The following is a 23,827-nucleotide window of genomic DNA, read 5'->3' as shown; positions in this document are numbered from 1 at the left end:
AGGATATTGCTGTGGCCTAAATTTTCTGATATTCTACTTTAGCATACTCTCAGCAGCCACTTTTTAGAAACATCTACTCTACTCAAATCAGAACATACCACACTTATTGCCATGCATAATTTGTGGTAGCCATTCTTAAGCCCCCCATCAAAATTAGCAGCTCACCACAGGACCTCTGTTGGAAGGGTATTTTAGATGGTAGGACAAAACAGTGGTTACAGCAATGCTGTTGTTCTTGATACAACTGCATTAAAACCATACCTACTACCATAACACTATGCGAGTGCTGCTGTTCTAATTACATCCTCTCAAAAGTAGTTAGCTAGCAAAGTTAAAACAAAGCAAATAAATGACATCTGCATTCATTCAGATGGATGTTTTAGGGGTGTACTCCACTAGAAGAAACAGCTAATGCAATGCAAAAGTTTACTCACACAAACTACTAACCCACTTACTGTACAGAATCTGAAGAGGTGAAGCATGCTTTACTTCTGTGTTGTAAATTGTTCCAAATCTAATTTGCACGTCTTAAAGTTAAAATATCTGTGTAAAACTGATTAATAAATGTTGCTTTTAATAACCAAATGTAAAAATACAGAAAAAATTACATCCCTTATATGATTAATACAGAACATAACAACGTAAACATAGCAAAGCTTATTTCGGTCCATTAAGTCTTCAGATTTCATTAAATGTGATTGAGTGTATTGATGTACCTTGCAGTGGACTGGAAACCCATCCAGAGTTGGTTCCTACATTAAGCCAGTGCTGCAACAAGTCCTACCACCATTTCATTGGATTAGGAGAGTTTAACAAAATAATAAATTAAATGTTTGTCAAAAACCCTTTATACTAATATCCAGATTAGAAGACACTAAAGAGAACACAGTGCTCAGATCCAAATTTCCCTTTGTCACTGAGCAAAAGGGTCTAAATTATAACATCCAGATAATTTTGGGTATCTACTCTTGCCATTTTAACAAGAATAGAACTACACAGCTATACATAGTATTGTATAACATACTGTATTTATTAAAAAGAAATAAGAATGCAAGATTTTCTGAATACTGAAAATATGTTATAAATTTCTCTCAATTGCCAAAATATTGTTATTCCTACCTTCCTATTACTACATTCAAAAACTATAAAGTTACAATGGGCCAGTAATGATCTCAGCAGCACTAATAGCAACAAACAGTAGGAAGCAAACCCTATGGATGATGCACTATTGCAATGTACAATCATACACACACAAGCAGAAAATTCATCAGGGGTGTTGTGGGTAACAACCATTACTATTACTATTATACCAGTAAAATCCCCAGGAAAAAATACATAATTTCCCCTCATTACCATTACTATAAATAAAGTATCAGTTTATCTTTAATGCTTTATTAGTAATAACATTTAGAAATATGGCAACCTAATGGAGCAGACACTTTTTAGAAACATCAGTGATGCAGAGGTAGTCCTTCTGCCTCAAAGTAAGGAGACTAGGGTTTGTGTCCTGGGTGCTCCCTGTGTGGAGTTTTCATGATCTCCCTGTGTCCATTTGGGTGTCCCCAGAATACTCCAGTTTACTATCATGGTCCAGAAACATGAAGGTTAGGTGTATTGCTGATGTTAAATTAGCCCTGGTGTGTGTTTTTGTGTTTACCCTGCAATGGACTGGCGCCTTATCCAGGGATTGTTCCTGCCTTACACAATAATTTCTGGGATAGACTCCAGTTTTCCGACACCCTTGCTTTTGATAAGCATGTTTAGAAGATGGATCTTCTGGAGCTTAAACCTAATTCCGACATTGTCACTGGCTGTGCTTGCAATGCGTGAACCTACCCAGTGACATACAGGGGCTGTTTACTGTTCAAGGCACTGTGCTGCAGTCATATCAAGCAATAGCACTGCAAATGAGTAAATGTCAGTTCTGTGTGAGAACAGATGTCTAAACAATTAATAATGTAAGATATTACTATAACAACAAAGATGCACTGTATATGATACAAATGTGCCCAATGAAATGCACAATACAGTATATGCATTTAATCGCAAATATTTCTTCTACATTTGATGTTAACACAATTCAAGCAGTGCCTTCAACAGTATATGAGAAAAATAATAAAAATGAAGAATTTTATGATGAAAAAAAAACTCTAAAGTTTATAAAATTACCATTGTCACCATCAACAAATAACTGGGCTATATACAACTATATATGTTGCAAAATCATTAACTACTCATTTACTTTACCATCGAGTTCAAGTTCAGCTGTTGTCCTATGTATTTAAACATTGGTACAAGTATAAAAAGTCTATTAAGCAATCAACAATTGTGACATGTGTAGTTCAGTGATTGGAGCTGCCATCACAGTTTCAAAATGCTGGTTTTAAATCTGATAGATCCATTATTCTAATAAAGGGTGTAAATGTATACAAATTTTTGTCTTTCAAATGCTGGAGACAAGGTCGCACTTTGTGGGTTTCGCTGCCACATAATGATGAACATATAAAACTAATTCCATCTATCCCTTTTTCAGGCTTTTTTCGGGCTTGTGGGGACTCAGTTTTTATCCCAGCATCTTTGCGAGAATTATGGAAAAAGTCCGGACCAGTATGTCTTTTAATTAACAACTTTAAAATGGACCCGTGTTATTCAGTGTGGGTCTCTGACTGTGTCGATAAAGCAGGTCTTGTTCAGAAAGTGGGCGCCACTTGAGACGGCCTTCCCCTCGCCCAAACACTAACCTTAAGGTTAATAAAATAGGTCCCTGATGTTAAGTCACTATTATAGGGCTAAAATGATAACAGGAATGTGAAACCTACTTATATACCTAATTTTAATTATTGTGAAACAACCAAGTGGCGTCCGCTTTCTGAACAAGAGCCCGATAAACTAACCTAGCTGAGTGAGTCGCGAAAAAAAACGCAAAGCAAGGGGTTAGTGAAAAAACTGTCAGTATTTCAATCAAACCGCAAATTCTCTGAAGGTACTGTACTAACAACTATTAGCTATTATGTGTAATTTAGCCCGGTACGTTTATGGTCTCAGTACCCCTTTGGAGAAATGAGCGTGATTTCAACCGGTAAATAAAATATAACTAAAGAGCAGGTGGAGTTTGTACCTCTAAGTGAAGCGAGCGCGAGTAAGAACAGGAAAAATATCACAGATCGTGTCAAGCAAGTCAATAGTGGTTGAGAAACACTGATATTGCCTACATTTCTGTCAATACTAAAAAGTATACTGCTTAAAAATTAATTATTTTAAAAGTATTGGAAGTTGCCAAGACAAATTGTCCTATTGTCGTCTTTGAGTCTCTGTACGTCTTCTTTTGCAACGTTTCTCGACTCTAAAAATTCAAAAATGCCTTTCTCCATTATGAACTTTACACGTGAAACTGTGCACTGACAGATTTTTTTTTAAAATATCACATAATCCCTATACAAAGCCCATATGCGAGGCCCGCAACAGTATCAAGGGGTGCGCATGGAATAGTTTCTGGTGCGCACGCGCAAGTATCATTCGCGCGCTTGACACTATATGGTGCTCACTTGAAACTATCTGGTGCTCACTTGAAAGTATCTGGTGCGCACTTGAAACTATCTGGTGCTCACTTGAAACTATCTGGTGCGCACTTGAAAGTATCTAGTGCTCACTTGAAACTATCTGGTGCGCACTTGAAACTATCTGGTGCTCACTTGAAACTATCTGGTGCTCACTTGAAACTATCTGGTGCGCATTTGAAACTATCTGGTGCTCACTTGAAACTATCTGGTGCTCACTTGAAACTATCTGGTGCACACTTGAAACTATCTGGTGCGCACCAGAAAAATCCTCAGAAAAAAAACTGCACAATGTCCCCTCTGGGGCTCCGTAGGCCAAGCAATTGAAAAAGAGTTTATATTTATATGACTTCTTTTATCAGTCTGCATAGGGATCCTCAAAAAGCTATCTCCATTGTAATAAATTGTGCTGAAGAAGCTCAAAGGTTCGACAAGGAAAACAATGATAAGGTCTGACGTTGGCGAAAGAAGACTAATCATCCAAACCATGCAGATGGTAATATAAGTCTTCTGGAGGGTGCATATTGAAGCATGATGCAATGGCTTACAGATGGCAATATAGCGTTCAAGAGTTATTACTCCCAGGTTTAATGGGGTGTTAAAAGTAGTTGTGACTGTAAACATCATGAACTGATACTGGCATGACATGACTAACCTCTAACCAGATGTGCATTATCAGTGAAGCACTGAGATTTAGGATATCATTTAAAACCATGTATATAAATAAAATGTACAGTGAGCTTACATAGAATACTTCATGTTTAAAGAAAATCAGAATAAATATACCATTCATGAAGTTAGTTATGATGTGCAAGAATATGACTACTAAAGTCTTTATAATTTACTTTGTATTATATGGAGACAGAAAGAATACATAAAAAGCTTCTTTGATGAGAACTGGTTGGACAGTATAATTGGAAGTGTTCATGTCAATGGATCCAGTATAGCTGTAGAAAACAATAGAAGAAATTCAGCTTTTTTTGAGGATAAGGAATCACCCTTCCCCAGTCCCTTTCTAAATGATGTTTTTACATTCTTCACATGTCAGCTTGGGTTCTTATTTAATGCTTCAATTTTTCATTCACATCCCAAAGACATGTATGTTATGTTAATTAAACTGGTCCTATGTAAGTGCAGCTGTATACACAAGTGGACCCTTGGATTGTCTGGTACCTCTTTCAGGACTAGGGCCTGCCTTCCATCCTCTCCTGTCAGCGTAAGGTTCTGGACTGCAATGACATATATTTGGGATAACCAGGATTGAACTTGTAATGTTATTTAATCCAAGGGATGTGCTGGGTAGATGAATTTGTGTTTGAGGTTGTGTCCTGCAGGTTAACCATTGCATCATCAAGCAGGGGTGTGGAAATCAAATTTTTTTCTACTTGTCCACGGACAAGTAAACTTAGAAAATCCACTTGTCCGCCAGTTAAATTCACTTGCCCATAAACAAATAACAAAAGTGAAAAATAGTTTATTTGTTCTGATCTCTTTTATTGATACCAAAACTGCCTTCCATTATAAAACTGAAAAAAGTTCTTTCAGGGAGTAGTATTTTGCCACCTTGCTCTAGAACATTATGTAAAACATTCCCTTATCATTTGAACTTACTAATAAACAATGCCTTCATTATAGCTACACTAATTCTGTTTCACATATTACAGTTACATAACAGAACACTGTCCTGATTCATTTTCTGCCATGTTCTTCAGCTTTTGTCTTACAACATCTTCTCCCCCAAGAATCTTTACCATCTCAGACAGCATGGGCCGAATGCTGTTCATTTCTGCTTGAGCTGAACTGCATGGTTCCTGGACTGATGGTCCTGCAGAAGTGGATGCTGATGACTTTTCAGGTTTTTTATGAGCTAGAATTACACAGCTGGTAGTGGGTCAAACTCTTCTAAAGGTTTGCCAGCAACAACAATGCGCATCTGGTTTTGAATGTTTTCCTGAGTCAGGCGGGTTCTTAGAGAACTCTTTACTAAATTCATACTGGAGAATAATCTCTCACAAGAAGCTGTGGAAGGAGAAACTGTTAAGAAACAGTGAGATCAGCACATTAACATTCTTCAGAGACTCTTCCTTCCTCTGCAGAACTGAGGTATAGACAGCAAGTGGATGGTACTGCTGTTGCATTGATATCTGCACTTTAAGTGCTTGCCATTCAGATGGTGCATGTTTAACTTCCTCATCAGTCAACAAATCAGTATACTGCTGACACAAGTTCTTGGTTTCATGGTTTCCATAAGTGCTCAGTTCAGACAGTGTGTGGCCAGATTCTGAAATCAAACACCCTCATATCTGACACAGGAGGCTTATCAAGGTATATACTTACCAGAGAATCTGGTAAGTATATACTGAACCATGCTCTCCAGGAGATCATGAACATCTCTGTCTTCACAAAAATCTCTGAAACCACCAGACAGCTGTAAGTATCCATCAAATGTACTAGACTCCTTCTCAAACAGGTTATAAAACTTTTCTCCTGGCTCCTTTGTCATGGCATGCAATCTGGTGTACAAGGTGTCAATGGCCTCCTTAATTTCAAATATCAGCAAGTCTTTGCTCTGGAAAAGAGTTGAGGTGGCTGTAATAGCAGAAAGTACATCCATCATCAGATATACATGTAGATACTTAATAAATTTTACTTGCTTGAGGTCATGTAGGATGGCTTTAGCCTGCCCCAGTTCATCTGCCTTGTTTGATGTGGAAAGTATCTGTTCCATGTGGGTAACAGTTACATGTAAATCCTGGCTAACAGCTTTCAGTGCTTTGGACTTTGATGATACCCATCTGATGGCTTTTATTTCTGAATGCATAAGCAAGGTTTCATTCAAAACTGACGCAAGATTTTGCAGCTCACTTGGTCTCTTTGGTGAAAAAGAATAAAACTTGCAGATGCGCTTAATGGTGTCTTCAAACTTTTTCAGATAGCCTATGTCTTTTACAGCATCAAGTACACCTAACTCCAGTTTATGTGCCACACAGTGTGTAACAAAAACTTTTCTCAACTCCTCAATATATCACAACCTATGCGAAATCTTTCAGGAAAGATTAACTGCCTAACAAGCTTTGTTATGTGGTGAAAACATTTGCATTGTAAGTAAAATGACCGCATTTTTATATAGAAACAATGAATTTTATCAATAATATATAAAAATTACCGATTATAATGAAAAATCATCAGATTACATCTTAATGTCGGCATGAAAAAAAAAATTACGGCATCTCCAAGTGTGTAAATAGTAGGGTGAAATACTTATGTAAGACCGTAAGAGTGCTTCCCCTTTGAAAAATCAGCCGTCATTTTGTAAACAATATTGAAGACGTGAACATGCCTAAGTAGACTGTTTCCGCACGAGGTACGTACCCAAGTGTTTAAAATTTGAAAGTAATGGTAAAAATGTGCCCTGCACAGCACATATAATTCTTTTTTCTCCAGAAAATTGCACTTGTCCGCGGACAACTGAAACCAGAAAAACACGCTTGTCTGATGGTCAAGTTACCCGTGTCGGACGAGTTGGGAGTTGGATTTCCGCACCCCTGCCAAGGTCCAGTTCATAACTCATGCTCAGTGCTGCCCATAATAGATTCTGGCTCCTGCAGTTCTGAATTTAAAAAAGTAAATTTGTTTGATAGATGAGCGTGTGGACTGATAATGGAACTGCTTTAAGCAGTGAATGAAGAGGTTTTCATAATGCTTTTTCATTTATTGAATAATTTTGGAAATTTACAAATATAAATATAATGATACAGTTAGCTATAATAATTATCCCCCCTTAGATGTTTTCACATTTTTTTGTAATGCAACATTGAATCACTGTGGATTTAATTTGGCTTTTTTGACTTTGATTAAGGGCGGTACGGTGGCGCAGTGGTAGTGCTGCTGCCTCACAGTAAGGATACCTGGGATTGCTTCTCAGGTCCTCCCTGCGTGGAGTTTGCATGTTCTCCCCGTGTCTGTGTGGGTTTCCTCTGGGTGCTCCGATTTCCTCCCACAGTCCAGAAACATACAGGTTAGGAGCATTGGGGATCCTAAATTGTCCCTAGTGTGTGCTTGGTGTGTGGGTATGTGCCCTGCGGTGGGCTGGTGCCCTGCCCGGATTTGTTCCTGCCTTACACCCTTGCTGGCTGGGACTGGCTCCAGCAGACCCCTGTGACCCTGTGTTAGTATATTGTGGGTTGGAAAATGACTGACTGCTTTGTAAAGAAATTTTTCAATATCTACTTTCAACTGTTTTTGCTATATTTAAAAATAGAGAATGTTATGTATTAGCACTGAAGTGAAGTGAATGAATGGTTGGTTTCTAGCTAATTGTGGTAGACTAGTCCAAATAGAAGAGTAGGGTCAGTTTATGAACCCAGTTTCTAAACATAAACTTGACACTGCTGTAGACTTCTTCAAAATTCTTAACACACACATGTATTGCATTTGCTTTATGCATATTGTGCTTTGCTTTTTTATTTCATTGTGTACATTTTGATCACTTAGGGCTTTATTTAGGAGAAACTAAGATATTTAGTCCATCCATTTTCTATACCAGAAAAAGAAGTTGGGAGCACTTGGGAGCACTGGGGAGGGAAACGTAGATGGATTAAATCAAGAATCTAATATGAGGTGCCCCAACTTAGCCCAAAGCTTAGCTCAACAATGCTATAAGGGATGTTGTAGTGTACCTGTTTTGAATAAATACAGAGAGACAGCATTACAACACTCCAATGATGCATGATAAGCAAGTTTGGGTGCTGCTGCCCACAAGCTGAAGCATATACTTTTATATAGTAATTTTTTTGTTTGTAAGTAGGGAAAGTTCACATTAAAAAAACTATAGAAAATATAGTATAGGACTGGCAACACAATTTCTTTATATACAAGAGACATGAGATTCATGTTATGTGCAGGAGGCTGTTGCATTTGCTATGTCCGGATATGGTTATTACTTTCTGTTCTCCGGTTTGGGTTTTTGAAGTCTACTATAATCTTGTTGGACCACAGATGTACAGTATATGAATTTGGACATTGCCTGAAGGGACATTATGTGGTGCATAGTTATATATAGTACATGACAATAATGACACTATAAACCTTTATATATACACCAATGGCACAGAGGCTGAACAGCAGCTCATCAAAAACTGCACAAAAACACAGTCCCACAAGGTCCAAGCTTTCACAATCAAGAATAATATACTGTATTTAAAAAGTGCAATGGGTATCATTACTTGTGAAGTTTCTGTGAAAACAAATTATTTGAGGGAAAAGTTTAAAGAAAACTCAAGATTTATTTCTGGTACACTGCAGTACAAATATGAAATGTTATACACTCACTGTGGGTACCATGTTGGGACAATTGTAGCGCTAACAATAAAGAGGCCAAGGTTCATGGCCTGGGTCATCTGTGTGTGAAGTTTGCATGTTCCCCTCATGTCTGTATGGGAGTCCTCCAAGTACTCCGGCTTCCTCCCATAGTTCAAAGACATGCAGGTTAAATGGATTGGTAAGGCTAAAATGGCCCTTGTGTGTTTGTTTGTGTGTCTGTTTGCACTATGATGGGCTGGCAACTTGCTCCAGGACTGCTCCTGTTCTTGCTGGGATAGGCTCTAGCTGCCCTGCAACTTTACTCAGAATAAAGTGGGTTTGGGAGATGGATGAATGAAGGATAAGCTCACTGTAAGTTAATATTATTATGTATTGTTATTTTTATTAACCAAAAGGTTTCTTGCCTGTGATCAAAATGTGTTTTGTGTGTACTTTTGAAATTAAAGATAAAAGCTTTAGAGCCAGTTAAAGGCAGAAGTCTGAGGGATAAAATCCCCGGGCACACGGAGAGGCTGGCCAAACACCAGTTCACTGGTGAGACTTGCAGATCCTCTTTTGGAGCCATACACAACCCCAACAGCACCTACGGCAGACGGTCGACCCAGCTGTCATTGGTAAGGGAGGCCTTGAAGGCTGACTTTAGCGACCGGTGAAATCGCTCAAAAAGGCTGTTAACTTGGGGGTGGTAGGCAGTGGTAACAATGCAGGGTCATCCCAAGGTCTTGTGCCATTGCAGCCCAGAGCTGTGAAGTGAACTGTCCACCTCAGTCGGATGTGATGTGGGATGGAGTGCCGAACCATGCAACCCAAGTGTTGATAAAGGCTCTTGCCACTTCTGCTGTAGTTGTGGATGTCAAAGGGACAGCTTCTAGCCACTTAGTGGTCCTGTCAACCACAGTGAGCAGATGTGTAAAACCACGAGAAGGAGGAAAGGGGCCTACCAGGTCCACATGAACATGGTCGAAATGGCGTGCAGGCACCAGGAATGGTGTCAGTGGGGCTTTAAAATGGCAATATATTTTAGCCATTTGACATGGAACACAAGCCACTGCCCAGCTACGGACATCTTTTTTGAGGCCCCAACAAACAAATTTGCTCGCCACCAAACATTGGGATTCCTTTCATCCCGGATGTGAAAGGCTGTGTATAGTGTCAAAGATTTGCCGTCTCCAGTTGCTGGGGACAACTTGGTGTGGGTAACCTGTGCTGGTGTCACACAGGAGCTTATCAGCACTGACGTCTAACTGCACCTTTGACAACTGCAGACCGTTGTCTGCCGAGTGAAGAGTTTGGACCTCAATTGGAGTCAATTCCAATGTGTATGGTTGCCAATGCGGGCCGAGAGAGACAGTCAGCCACCACATTGTTCTTACCCTCGACATGCTGGGTGTCTGTTGTGAACTCTGATATGTAAGCCAGATGTTGTTGCTGCCGTGCAGATCACGGCTCAGTGACCTTGGACATTGCGAGAACGAGTGGTTTGTGGTCGAAAATGCAGCGAATGGCCGGCCTTAAGGCAAGAAGCAGAAATGTCAAATGGTCAAGTACAAGCTCAGTAGTTCCCTGTCGAAAGTGCTATATTTGCGTTCATGGGGCTGTAAATGTCTTCTGAAAAACATTCAGAAGATTTTGCCACACATCATCAGTCCACTGTTCAAACACCGCCCCCACCGCATGGTCCGAAGTGTCAGTTGTAAGAGCAATCTGTCACCAGCTAAAGCATGTTTGGTATCCATAAATGCCTCATCCAGGTCTTTAGACCATGTGACAGGAGACTTTGTGGACTGGCCCTGTAGTGCCTCATATAAAGGTTGCAAAATGAGTGCTGCCCGAAGGAATGAAGTGGTGGTAGAAATTGACCATGCCGAAGAATACCAGGAGAGCGTGTACAGTGCAAGCTTGTGGAAAATCGGTGACAGCAGAGACTTTGGAAGGTAAAGAAATCACACCCTCTTTTGAAATGCGATGTCCCAAGAAATCTATGACAGGCAATCCAAATAAACACTTAGCGGGATTGATTATCAACCCATGCAGGCTCAGGCGCATGAACAAGGCTCAGAGATGGGGGAGGTGCTCCACTTTGGAGGAACTGGCAACCAAGATGTCATCTAGGTAGACAAAAAGGAAGTCAAAATCGCTGAGGACAGAGTCCATCAACCTTTGGATTGTTTGTGCAGTGTTTTTAAGACCAAATGGTGTTCATAAAAATTCAAATAATCTGAAGGGGTGATGACTGATGTTTTGAGGATGTCCGCCATGTGCACAGGTACTTGGTGGTAGCCGCGAACCAGGTCCGCCTTTGAAAAGATTACTTCCCAGAGAGCTGTGCTGAGAAATCTTGTATGTGTTGTCACAGGTAGCTGGGGGGGCGACCTGGCCGGGATGCCCCAGAGGACCGGAGGAGGGCTTACGCCTCCCCCAGACCACGTGGGGGCGACTGCCCTGGTGGCTATGGGGACCACGGGTGCAGAGCTTTGAAGCTCAACCCTGTAGGGACCCGTGGTCACCACCAGGGAGTGTCCCAATGCCTTGGGAGCCCTGGACCTTAGCACGCTGGGGGGAAGAGGATCGGGGACACCCGGAGTGTTTCCAGGTGCGCAGCCGGCACTTCCGCCACACTGGGAAGTGCTGGCAGAAGATTGTCGGGAGGCACCTGGAGCACATCCGGGTGATTATAAAAGGGGCCGCCTCCCTCCATTCGGGGGCTGGAGTCGGGAGAGAAGGAAGGACAAGGTCTTGGAGGAGGCAAGGAGGCGGCCTGAAGGAAGAAGTTTGTTTAAGGGCCTGGAATTTTGGGGACTTTAGGGGTTTGTGGTGCACTTATGTAAATATGAGTAGTATAAATAAACGTGTGTTGGGTGATTTGAACATGTCCACCTGTCTGTGTCCGGGTCATCTACCACAGTGTAGAATTGGGTAGCGGTCAGGGACAGTGTGATCGTTCAAGTGGCGGTAATCCCCATATGGTCGGAAACCTCCACCTGTTTTGGGAACCATATGGATCGGCGCCCAATCCCTAGCCGCTCCATGTCGGCAAATTCAGCCTTCACAATAGCCAGCTTGTTAGGAGCCAGCCAACAGGCGTGGGCGTGGACCAGTGAACCAGAAGTAGAAATGTAGTGTTCCACTCCATGCTTGGTTTCTGCTGTGGAAAAAGTGGGATTTAATAACTGGGGGAATTCGTTGAGAAGGCGGGCGAATTCACAAGTCGTAGCTATCATATTATACAGGACAGCGGTAGTGATACTGCTGAGTGTGGAGGGAAGGGTGGAAAAGTCCTTTGCATCTACAAGGCGACTGTTTTTAACATCAACTAGCAACCCATTCACACGCAGGAAGTCCGTGCCCAGCAGTAGCCTGGCCACCTTGGCCAAGACAAATGTCCAAGTGAAACGCCTTCCACTGAAAGATAAGGTTGTGTGCTGTGTTCCATAGGTGGGGATCCTAGTACCATTAGCAGCCTCCAAAACGGGCCCTTTTCTCCCTGAAGCCACATCAATAGGTGATGCAGGAAGCATGCTCACTGTGGGATCTGTTATGTAGAATAGGTGCACTGCAGGTTCTGACTCCATGAGATCGTATGTCTCTAAAAGGTATGCCTTTAAAGTTGCATACTTTTCCGTGTCTGGGGGATGTTCAAGCAGACTCACCACCCTGGACGCTGTAGAGCCGCTGAGAGCAGCAATGATGTAGTAGTACTTTGTGTCATCTGCTGTAATGTCCCACAATGCAAACTGTGCATCTTCTTGGGTGAACCACATTGCAGCTTGCTGTTCCCAAAATTCCAGTAACTTTAATGCCACCACGTTGGCAGACATGATTATCGTAACTCTGGAATCGTCCAAGAGCGTCGGGGAGACCACTGTAGTGCCCTGTGAGGAAAGAAAACATGCCAGACACTGATTTCTTAATGCAGGCCAAAACTACTGAATGTTTAATGAATGTACGTTAACTATATACAACTATTGCCAAGTCACTCATCACCCCACCTTCTCCCACACTGCAGCGCATGTGAATTGTGTCTTTAAAGGCGCAGTGCTTCTAGCAGCTACACAGGTCCCACCAGAATTCACATGCAAATAGCAATTATATAACATTTTAGTTTGGGATTTGACTTATTATGTCTTATCCATATAAAGTATAATTGATTGTACCCAACAATTTTAATGTGTGTAAAAAAGCCTATGTTAATCACTAGAATAGTTCAGCATGTTACTGGACTTTAAACTACACTGTTTCAGTGAATTTCAACCTGTGATTGAATTTGAAAAAAAGTACAAATATAGTAATGGGGCACAAAGAAATGCCAAAAAATTCAGTTACAGTACATAACATTATCCAAACTGCATAATCAACTTCAAAATAATGGGTAGCAAATATCCAAAATGATATCAAAATCAATTATTTATTTTTATAATAAAAAGCACAATGGGGATAATCTTAAGGAGATGATGAACAAACAAAAAACAAACCCTGTTCATCTCAATAGAAATAATTAAACAGGGTCTAATAACAGACTTACCCACTTGCCTACAGCCCAAAAACATGAATACATACAATACCACAAGCGCCAGACATTCCCCAGACCCTATCTTCCTCTCTCCATTGTATCTGTATTATCCCCTTGCCATTTGAGATGTATGGAAGCGTAAAATATGCTGACGATTCTTACCTTGAAAGAAGGCTCTAGGAGTCAAAGGATAGGCAAACAGAGTAAATAATTTTATTGCAATAAACAATCACACAGATTCAACCCAATTAGGCCAAACTGAGCTGAGCCCTGAACAAGCCAAAAAAAATCACAGTTTATATAATTATTTCTTATCATCTTGACCTCGCTCATAACAATGCATTTGCTGTTTATTCTGACTCACTACTTCACCTGGCTTCTCACTGTTCCTCTCTTGGCCACCAATATTGTTCTCAGCTGATCTCTTACTTTCATTCTTTTGCTGCCCTTATTTCCTAAGTGGACTTACAAACAACAGGTGTTCCCCCTGTTCCCCCTTCTCTGTCCTCTGGCATTTTCTGTACGTCATTCTCTTCCTTCTCTGTCTTTCTGAGTTACTCAGTATTGGTGGTTTCTCTCTGAGCTTAACTAAAAAAGAAATATTGCATATGCCTTTATTTAATTATTTATTTAACATATCTAATTCACATTGTTTTAATGCTTACAATAGTTCTTACTAAATTAACATCTTTTTGTGCTAATACGTGATATTTTATTTTTCTATAGATGTTGGCCTAATTCACCTCCTGACACCAAGGTCAGCGCCCCACTGGCATTCTTTAAACCTCACTTTAGAATGACTTTGAACAAATCCCTGGAACTACTTCTCTATGAACGTCCCCAGGGCTTCATGCATTTCTGAGCACTGTTAAATGGATGGCTAACTTTTGGTCCAAGTTTGGCATGTTCTCTGAAACATGCTGCAAGGCACCCAAGATGAAGCTTTTTGGTCACTAAAATATTGGGAGGAATTCTCTCTTCCCTTTATACCTGTGCCCATGAATGAATTACTTTCAGGGTGCATTTAAAACTCAAAAGAACCTCCTGGTTTCAACAAAAGAAAATAGAGGGGCTAACATCAGCATGTCATTATCTTCCCTGAAACCTGTCACTGTATATATGCTATATATGTATAACTATACAAATTATTGAAAAAATAAAAAAAACACACAAAAAATATATATAGTGTATACATTTATAGTACAATAACTAACTATGATAAATTACATAGTATAAATATTTATATACATATATATAAACATTTGCACTATCAGCCTGTATTGACAAGGTGGATGATACGTAACACACCATTTGAAAGCCATATTTTAAGTTTCATTCTGAAGTATGAACTACTTGTGATATTATATGCCATCTATTTTTGGTGGCACAGTTCATCTATTTTCACAAATTAAAATCAGTTTTCCAATAGTTTGTATTTGGGAAAACACAAGTATTGTTAAAACTTTCAGACGTACATCACTGAAACGTAATGATTATAATTACAAGTCTCCATATAACACTATGACTTTAATGTAAATGCTTTCAGATAACATAAGAAAGATAAAGTTTACTTTCATCTTGTAACTGTGCAAATAAATTATCATTTACAATTAAACCTGATAATAATACACTTATGAAATTTCTTTTCAACACATTTGTGTCAGCAGTATATTTTATTGGATTTTGTAATTATACTGATTATTTTCACAAAAATGTAATAAATAGGGTATATATATTTTAAATAATTAAAATTTTCAGAAAATACTATAATATCAATTGACGACACACATGTTAGTGGGTGGGATTTTAGAAGAAAAAAGTAAGTTCTTAAAAAACTTCCTTTTTCCTTCTCAAATCCCACCCACTAACATTCTACTGGAAACTACCAACAACAGGAATGTCAATCAAGATCAATATAAATTTAACTTGTTAGTGAACATACAAATATACAACACTTACCTAATGCACCAACTTGGCAAAGAAGAATGTGTTCATGTATATATGCCCGGATTATTTAGTTCATTCTGATGTCACTGTGATCTTATGCGATTCTGGGAATAGAAGATGAGGGAAGCCTGTTACACAGGAAAATCACCAGTGAAAATTAACCCTTTTAATGCTAAAGAAGCCATCAAAAGTGCATATATGGAAACTTTCTTTTAAAATGACATAGTTGTAATACGATCATTCTAAATCGAGGTAACTGTTTGAATAACAAACCTAAAAATATCTCAGCATTCAGACATGTAAAAAATCATATATGGCAGGGGTGGGCAAAGTCATTCTTGGAGGGCCGCAGTGGCTGCAGGTTTTTGTTCCAACCCAATTTCTTAATAAGAAGCACTTACTGCTCTAGAAACACTTCTGCTTCATTTTAGTTATCTCCCTCATTAAGATTTTGAACCCTTATTGCTTATTTAAGTCTTAAACAGCTGCATTCTTGGTTTTTAATTGCTCCTTATTAACAATAAGATGCAAATGACAAAAGAAACCAGCAGTTATCCATTTTGCTTGTTACCCTTTACACCTGTATGTATTTATCGTGCACTATTTGGTTTAATTAAATACTTGGAAGGAAAGAGAAGAGAAAAAAGTGAAGGACTGAGAATTACCCATCCGTTTTACACTTCAAAGACAATACAATACAATACAGTTTATTTTTGTATAGCCCAAAATCACTCAGGAAGTGCCGCAATGGGCTTTAACAGGCCCTGCCTCTTGACAGCCCCCCAGCCTTGACTCTCTAAGAAGACAAGGAAAAACTCCCAAAAAAAAACCTAGTAGAGAAAAAATGGAAGAAACCTTCGGAAAGGCAGTTCAAAGAGAGAAAGTATTTGGATGATATCCTTAGAATGGAAAAAAAAAATCTATGATATGAGAATGACTTGACATAGCAGAGTTAAAGCACTAACAAGCCATGAAATGTAATTATTGGCAAGGATTGTTTTCTAATTAAGCAACTGGGTTGGAACAAAAACCTGCAGCCACTGTGGCCCTCCAGGAATGACTTTACCCACCCCTGATATATGGAAATAAAACTTTCAGCTGCAGTTCAGGTTTTTTATATCCTTGAGTTAAACAAAGCAAGGTGTTAAGACTGATCGTTTATTTTTTCACACAAGTGATCTAAGGAGCCACAAAATATTATGGCAGTCCGTTTTAGTGTTAGTTTTTTATGTTTGCTGCTTCTACTGTCCTTTATCTGCAGTTGCTCCTTCCATTAATGGCTGACAAAGAGGTAGTGTTTATCCCAGAAGCACAGAGTGCCAGGCAGGAATCAACTGTAGAAAGGTTGCCAGCTTATTGTGGGCACTCTTTGTACATATCAACAAGGGACCCATTTACATCCACCAAATAATCAAGGCATCCCAAACAAAAGACACAAGAAAAGTGCAAATAGATAATACATCTCTGGACAGTATCATGTATCATTGCGACTTTAAAACTTGGACCCCTGGGTTTAACACTAGGCTGTGTACCTTCTGTGTGGAGTAACTTGATGCATTTGAAATCAATTCATTGGGTCCGGCCTATATTTTTGGCTTGAGCTTGTATTTGCCTGTCTTGAAAATCTAGAAAAACATTTTCTCAGAGACAATTTTTGGGTCTTCTTACAAACATTACTCTTCTTTGTTTTTTTTTTTTTTTGTGAGTAACAGATTCTGTCTTGCCAAGTTACCCCACAGCTCAAATAAGTGGAGAATATGCAAAATGGTAGTAGCATTCAGTGACTGGCCTCTACTGCCATAGATCCTTGCATCTCATTTTAGGTTGTCCTTGTCCCTCCATAGTTTCTCTGATGCCTAATCATCAATTCTTGAAGGAAGTTCTCATCCATCCATCCTCTTCCGCTTATCCGAGGTCGGGTCGCGGGGGCAGCAGCTTGAGCAGAGATGCCCAGACTTCCCTCTTCCCGGCCACTTCTTCTAGCTCTTCCGGAAGAATCCCGAGGCATTCCCAGGCCAGCCGGGAGACATAGTCCCTCCAGCGTGTCCTGGGTCTTCCCTGGAACACTTCACCAGGGAGGCGTCCAGGAGGCATCCTGATCAGATGCCCGAGCCACCTCATCTGACTTCTCTCGATGCGGAGGAGCAGCGGCTCTACTCTGAGCCCCTCCTTGATGACTGAGCTTCTCACCCTATCTTTAAGGGAGAGCCCAGACACCCTGCGGAGAAAATTCATTTCAGCCGCTTGTATTCGCGATCTCGTTCTTTCGGTCCCTACCCATAGCTCATGACCATAGGTGAGGGTAGGAACATAGATCGACTGGTAAATTGAGAGCTTTGCCTTACGGCTCAGCTCCTTTTTCACCACGACAGACCGATGCAGAGCCCGCATTACTGCGGATGCCGCACCGATCCGCCTGTCGATCTCATGCTCCATTCTTCCCTCACTCGTGAACAAGACCCCGAGATACTTGAACTCCTCCACTTGGGGCAGGATCTCGCTCCCAACCCTGAGAGGGCACTCCACCCTTTTCCAGCTGAGGACCATGGTCTCGGATTTGGAGATGCTGATTCCCATCCCATTCGCTTCACACTCAGCTGCGAACCGATCCAGAGAGAGCTGAAGTTCACGGCCTGATGAAGCAAACAGGACAACATCATCTGCAAAAAGCAGTGACCCAATCCTGAGTCCACCAAGCCGGACCCCCTCAACACCCTGGCTGCGCCTAGAAATTTTGTCCATAAAAGTTATGAACAGAATCGGTGACAAAGGGCAGCCCTGGCGGAGTCCAACTCTCACTGGAAATGAGTTCGACTTACTGCTGGCAATGTGGACCAAGCTCTGACACCGATCGTACAGGGACCGAACAGCTCTTATCAGGGGGTCCGGTACCCCATACTCTCGGAGTACCCCCCACAGGATTCCCCGAGGGACACGGTCGAACACCTTTTCCAAGTCCACAAAACACATGTAGACTGGTTGGGCGAACTCCCATGCACCATCCAGGACCCTGCTAAGGGTGTAGAGCTGGTCCACTGTTCCACGACCAGGACGAAAACCACACTGTTCCTCCTGAATCCGAGGTTCGACTATCCGACGGACCCTCCTCTCCAGAACCCCCGAATAGACTTTTCCAGGGAGGCTGAGGAGTGTGATTCCTCTGTAGTTGGAACACACCCTCCGGTCCCCCTTCTTAAAGAGTGGGACCACCACCCCGGTCTGCCAATCCAGAGGCACTGTCCCTGATGTCCATGTGATGTTGCAGAGACATGTCAACCAAGACAGCCCTACAACATCCAGAGCCTTGAGGAACTCCGGGCGTATCTCATCCACCCCCGGGGACCTGCCACCAAGGAGTTTTTTGACCACCTCGGTGACCTCAATCCCAGAGATGGGGGAGCCCACCTCCGAGTCCCCAGGCTCTGCTTCCTCATTGGAAGGCATGTTAGTGGGATTGAGGAGGTCTTCGAAGTACTCCCCCCACCGACCCACAACGTCCCGAGTCGAGGTCAGCAGCGCACCATCCCCACCATACACAGTGTTGACACTGCACTGCTTCCCCCTCCTGAGACGCCGGACGGTGGACCAGAATCTCCTCGAAGCCGAAGAGTTCTGATTCTCATAATTTCCTAGTGGTGCCATATTACTTCTACAACTTATTGATGGTACTCACTGTGTTCCTTGATAGATGATCTGTATCTTTCAGCAGCAAAATCCTGTAAATATTATGTTAGCTCTTTCTGGACCATGGTTGTCTCTGCTTTGTATAGACAAAAACACATTTATGACTTTTCAGAATGATTTCTGTTGATGTCAAGTGATGACAAAATACCCCTGTACATGATTTGGAATGTGACAAGTGAAGTATGAGCACAGTTACCAATCCTCCCTTCTAAAAGATGTATTCAGGCATGCAACCAAGGCATTGAAGGTTTGTATTTACTTATTTATTTCCTAAAAATGACCTAATTTTAAAATTAGATACCATTAGCTCCAATGTCTTTTTAAAAGTAAAAAAGGGCTGACATCATTTTTTCTTAATTTCAGCCTATTATGATTTTGGATCTTTATATATTTTTATGTATTTATCTCATTCATTTTAAATGATGCATCACACTTTTTTGATGTTTTGAATTTAATTGTGGTGTCAGTTTTCATTTTTTCATTCTTTTTAGTAGTTATTTAATTTTTTGTGCCATTTTTTTTTCTTATTGGTCATCACCATTTTGGTCACTGTCATTAGGACAATGTTCTGTGTTTATAAAAGGCATAGCCTCAGAGGTCTTGTCTCGAGGGTAGTCGATGTGACAGGTTAAAAGGTCAGCTTAAAGTTAATTTTCTTATCTGATTTGCACATTCAAAACCTTTTTCCAAACATTCTTTTGCTGAAATCTTTTTTTATTGTTTCCTGTTTATGGTTCTGACTTTTGTCACTGGTTTTGTCTCTTGCTTTGGCTTTTTAATCATGTTTCTCATCTCCAAAGTTTTTACTTTTTTTTTTACTTATACATTTATCTCCTGGATCACTTTCAAATTTCATTGACAGAACACGGTCAATATTTCAGCAAAAGACAACATTTCAATAAAAGTCTACTGCAGAGTCATACAGAAGGGAGAACAGCATGGGCAAGGATAATGATAGTGGTAGCGACTCTCAGCAGTTGTATTTAAATAGAATAGAAGTTTAAACACCAATGTCAGTATGGTTTTGCTATTATATGATTGTTATGATTCTGTTTTTCCTTTAATTTTTCATGAATTTATGCATTATTTGTTTAATTTTGTTTATGTGTTTTTGTGGTCTCTGGAATATGGAGAATACATTTTTAAGGTTTATCCTGTGCTAAAGGTCATCACTAAAATTAAAAAATATGTATATTTGCTATCTGCCATGTTTCAGCCAGGGGTCCTTCTCTGGCTGTAGTTCAAATCTTTGTTTTATGTTCTTTTTGCTCATTTTCTTTTGGTCACATTAGTATTGCTTATGTTTATTTGTATATTTTGTTTTTCATTTTGTCTATATATCAATGCCTTAGTTATGTCTCATGTGTATTTTACAGTATGTCCTGATTATCTGAGACTGCATAGAAGCCTAAAAATCTTGAGAGTATCTATATAGTTATGGTCTTCTTGGTTGTAGATACTGTATTTGTGTAATGGTATTTTGACTATGTCTTTGTTTAGTGGTTTGCTGTGATGACAGATAGCAAAGTTTTATGGTTTTGAGCTTTGTTTTGTGACTTATATTTTATATATGGTTTTTCCATCTTAGGGGCATGCAATGATAAACTAATTTATTTAGTTGAGTGTCCTACAAATAAATTTGCTCAAGTACTTTAATTACAAGAAAAATTCAAGGGCAACTCAAGACTAAAGTTAATCAACCAGGGCAAAAAAGCAGGGTACGTTCTATACCCTTAGGGTAATGAACCATCAATAGGAACATCATGCTAGAGAAAATTCAAAGCTTTTGATTTACCAACTAGTGTAATCAATTGTTCACATGACCCCAATAGAACAGGTTTTCAAGGAGCCATACACAACATACCTGTGAACTCAGATCTGAGATTATGGAAATAACAAGGACTACTGAGCAGTGTTGGGGCCAATTGTATGAAAAGCAAAACATTTGAATAATGTGAAGTTGTTTCGCTGGACAAGCTGGGCAGTTATGCTGTAACCAGATAATGATTCAGATATACTGTAAATTCAATGAAAGAGAACTGGGGTGCCTTTATGGTTTTATTTATCATATTGCAAGGAATATATAATGTTGGGCATTTACTGATTTGATCACTTCTATCTATCTATCTATCTATCTATCTATCTATCTATCTATCTATCTATCTGTCTGTCTGTCTGTCTGTCTGTCTGTCTGTCTGTCTGTCTGTCTGTCTGTCTGTCTGTCTGTCTGACTGACTGACTGACTGACTGACTGACTGACTGACTGACTGACTGTACTGTACTGTACTGTATTGTATTTCATGAAAATCTTTACAAATTTGCCCTGGTTGCACATATACGTAATTTGACTGTGTCTTGTGAAATTAATGGTAACAGGTTGCAAGATTCTCTAATTGTGGAGTTTTTTTTTCTCATAAATTTAGGGATTCTTTTTAAACACATAGATATTAAGTTTCACATTCACACCAGTACCCTGAATTTTTCTCTGTACTGACTTTTTGATATATCTTTGTTAACAATCAGCTCTTAATAAATTTATGGTTTAAGATGTTTATGGTGTTAGCTATGTTTTAAAATACCTTATCAGACATTACAAAAGAAAAACACTAGCTATGCCAAAGAGAATTAAAGAAACATGTTCTTTATTAGGTTAAGCTTTGGAACAGAGTTACAGCTCTAGCACAATAAACATTCCATACTAACAATTGATTATGCGTGAAGAATTACAAGTGTCATTCAATAAGAAAACGCCTTTCATAACCATACATCACTGCAGAACATTTGGAAACTTTGCCAGACATTAAGAAGCACCTGCATTCCGTTTTTACAAAAAGCAATGCTCAGCTGATAATAAAATTATAACTTGGAAAACATCATACTGTGCTCAGGTTCAGATTCCTAAAATTTACAAGAGAATGAGTGTTCTGTGTAGGACATGTCCTCTATAGAGTATACAAGAAAATTCCTCAGCATCACTGAAGTTAAAGCACTTATTTCATCTTTACCTTAGTGAGACACATAAATATAGTTATTCCGTTGGAACACAAAAACTGCTTTAGTACTTTTAAAAAATGTTTCACCTTTGTTAGTATTTGTATCATTTCTCTTTAAACCAATCTTATTTAAAGGGTTCCACCAGGGAGCAACTGCTTAAGCAGCCACACTTATGCCATCACTCTGTTTTATGACACCATATAAAGAAAAATAACACATTTTGGAGACAATATTGCCACATAGTGCCCCACTCAACGGTATAAACTGGATAGTTTAAAAATATGTTTAAAATAATTTCTGTAGTTTTGTATGTAACTAGTTATATGGATGAGTCAGTGTGGGTCACTTAATGATATTCTAAATGGTAGTTAAAGCACTTTATTACCTTTTAAACTAAAAACATATCTGTGAATCTTTGTATCTTCTTCCATTAAAAGACTACCTTTCCCTTATAGTGAAAAAGCCTGAGAGGATGAATGCATTTTTATGAAGTAGGACACCTTAACTTGCTAACTTGCTCTCACTCTCTTGTCTTTCTTTCCTCTTGGCTTCACTATTATGTTTAAATTGAGAGGCCTGATATTGTTTAGCCAACCTGGCAAGCATTCTCTCAGATGTTTTCTAAAGTTTTCCTCCCTAATTCCATAGATAAGGGGGCTCAATAATCTTGGAATGACATATGCTATAATGTATCTGAAAAAGGAGAGGTCTTTCTGGTACTGGTTTGGCAGACTCCAGATAAGATTGTCAGTTAGAGGAGCAAGGAAAGCAAGCATGCTAAGCATGAGCTGTATGCCATGTAGCAAAACAGTGTTGTAAGCTTTCTTGGCTGAAGATTTTTTGGAGAGGCTTGCTGACCGAGCAGCAGAAACAATCTGTATATATGTGAGAATAATTATGAGAGTCACACTAGTGAACAATATCACTTGTGTAATCAGCCTGTTCTGTTCTTGAAAAGGGGCTCTGAATAAACTTCCACGGACACAGTACATTGAAGTTCTGAAGAAGCTCAAGGGTTCCACACAGAAGACAATGATGAGGTCAGTGATTGCTGGGATGGCACTTATCACCCAAGCCAGTCCTAAAATTGCAATGCATCGATAAAAGGTGCAAAATTTTGGGTGGTGTAGTGGTTTGCAAATGGCAATGTAGCGTTCAAGTGCCATGAGTGCCAGATTTATTGGGTTGTTTAAGGTGGAGGAGACAGCTATCACCAGAAGAGTATAGCACACTGGAACTAGCATTAAAGGAGTGGCTTCAAGCCAGATGTGCATTGTTAAACCAATGGTTAACTCAAATGAATCATTAAACACCATATGAATGAAGAGCACATAGCGTGAGTTCTCCATAAAAATAGGGTATCTGAAGTAACAGTAGATCAGTATTCCATTAAAACAATTAGTTAGTACACAGAGAAAAAGCAGAACTGACATTTTAATAACAGCCTTTGCTTCAAAAGAGGTGTAATTTTTGAAAAAAAGTTCATCATTGCTGAGGGCCACTGTGACCATATGTTCAGATTTGTTCATTTAAATGCCTTTGTGTCTGCTAAAAACAAAAAAAATACATGTCATACTCATGAATCAGTATATTTTATAAGGTATTCTATTCATTGGGAGTTGAGCTTTTAGTATTTTCATTTTAAAATGACCCAAATTGCATGATAATATTAAAAAAACAATATCTTGGCAGCATCCAATCTGTTTTGCTGAGACAGATGCACAGATATAGCTTCAAGCTCCAAATGCATATAACTTGTTGCATATAACTTACTTGTTTTTGAAAATAATATGCTCTGTTTTGTGAATATGTC

General features: G+C 39.7%; 1 protein-coding gene across 1 annotated transcript; it reads right to left on the bottom strand.

Annotated features, from left to right (window-relative positions):
* Window positions 1–22,346: 22,346 nt before the first annotated feature.
* LOC127529439 (odorant receptor 131-2-like) lies at window positions 22,347–23,557 on the bottom strand. The gene has a single exon (XM_051933003.1). The coding sequence runs from the start codon at window positions 23,541–23,543 to the stop codon at window positions 22,524–22,526; it is 1,020 nt and encodes a 339-aa protein (XP_051788963.1). The 5' UTR covers window positions 23,544–23,557; the 3' UTR covers window positions 22,347–22,523.
* Between the last annotated feature and the right edge of the window lie 270 nt (window positions 23,558–23,827).

This window comes from Erpetoichthys calabaricus, chromosome 10, assembly GCF_900747795.2.
Source record: "Erpetoichthys calabaricus chromosome 10, fErpCal1.3, whole genome shotgun sequence".
In the NCBI taxonomy this organism is placed as follows: domain Eukaryota; kingdom Metazoa; phylum Chordata; class Cladistia; order Polypteriformes; family Polypteridae; genus Erpetoichthys; species Erpetoichthys calabaricus.
Note: the sequence above shows the minus strand (reverse complement) of the source record. Positions and strands in the feature narration are given on the sequence as shown.

Coding starts and splice junctions, on each gene's coding strand:
- LOC127529439 (XM_051933003.1), bottom strand. CDS start 23,543: ATGAACAAATCTGAACATATGGTCACAGTGGCCCTCAGCAATGATGAA.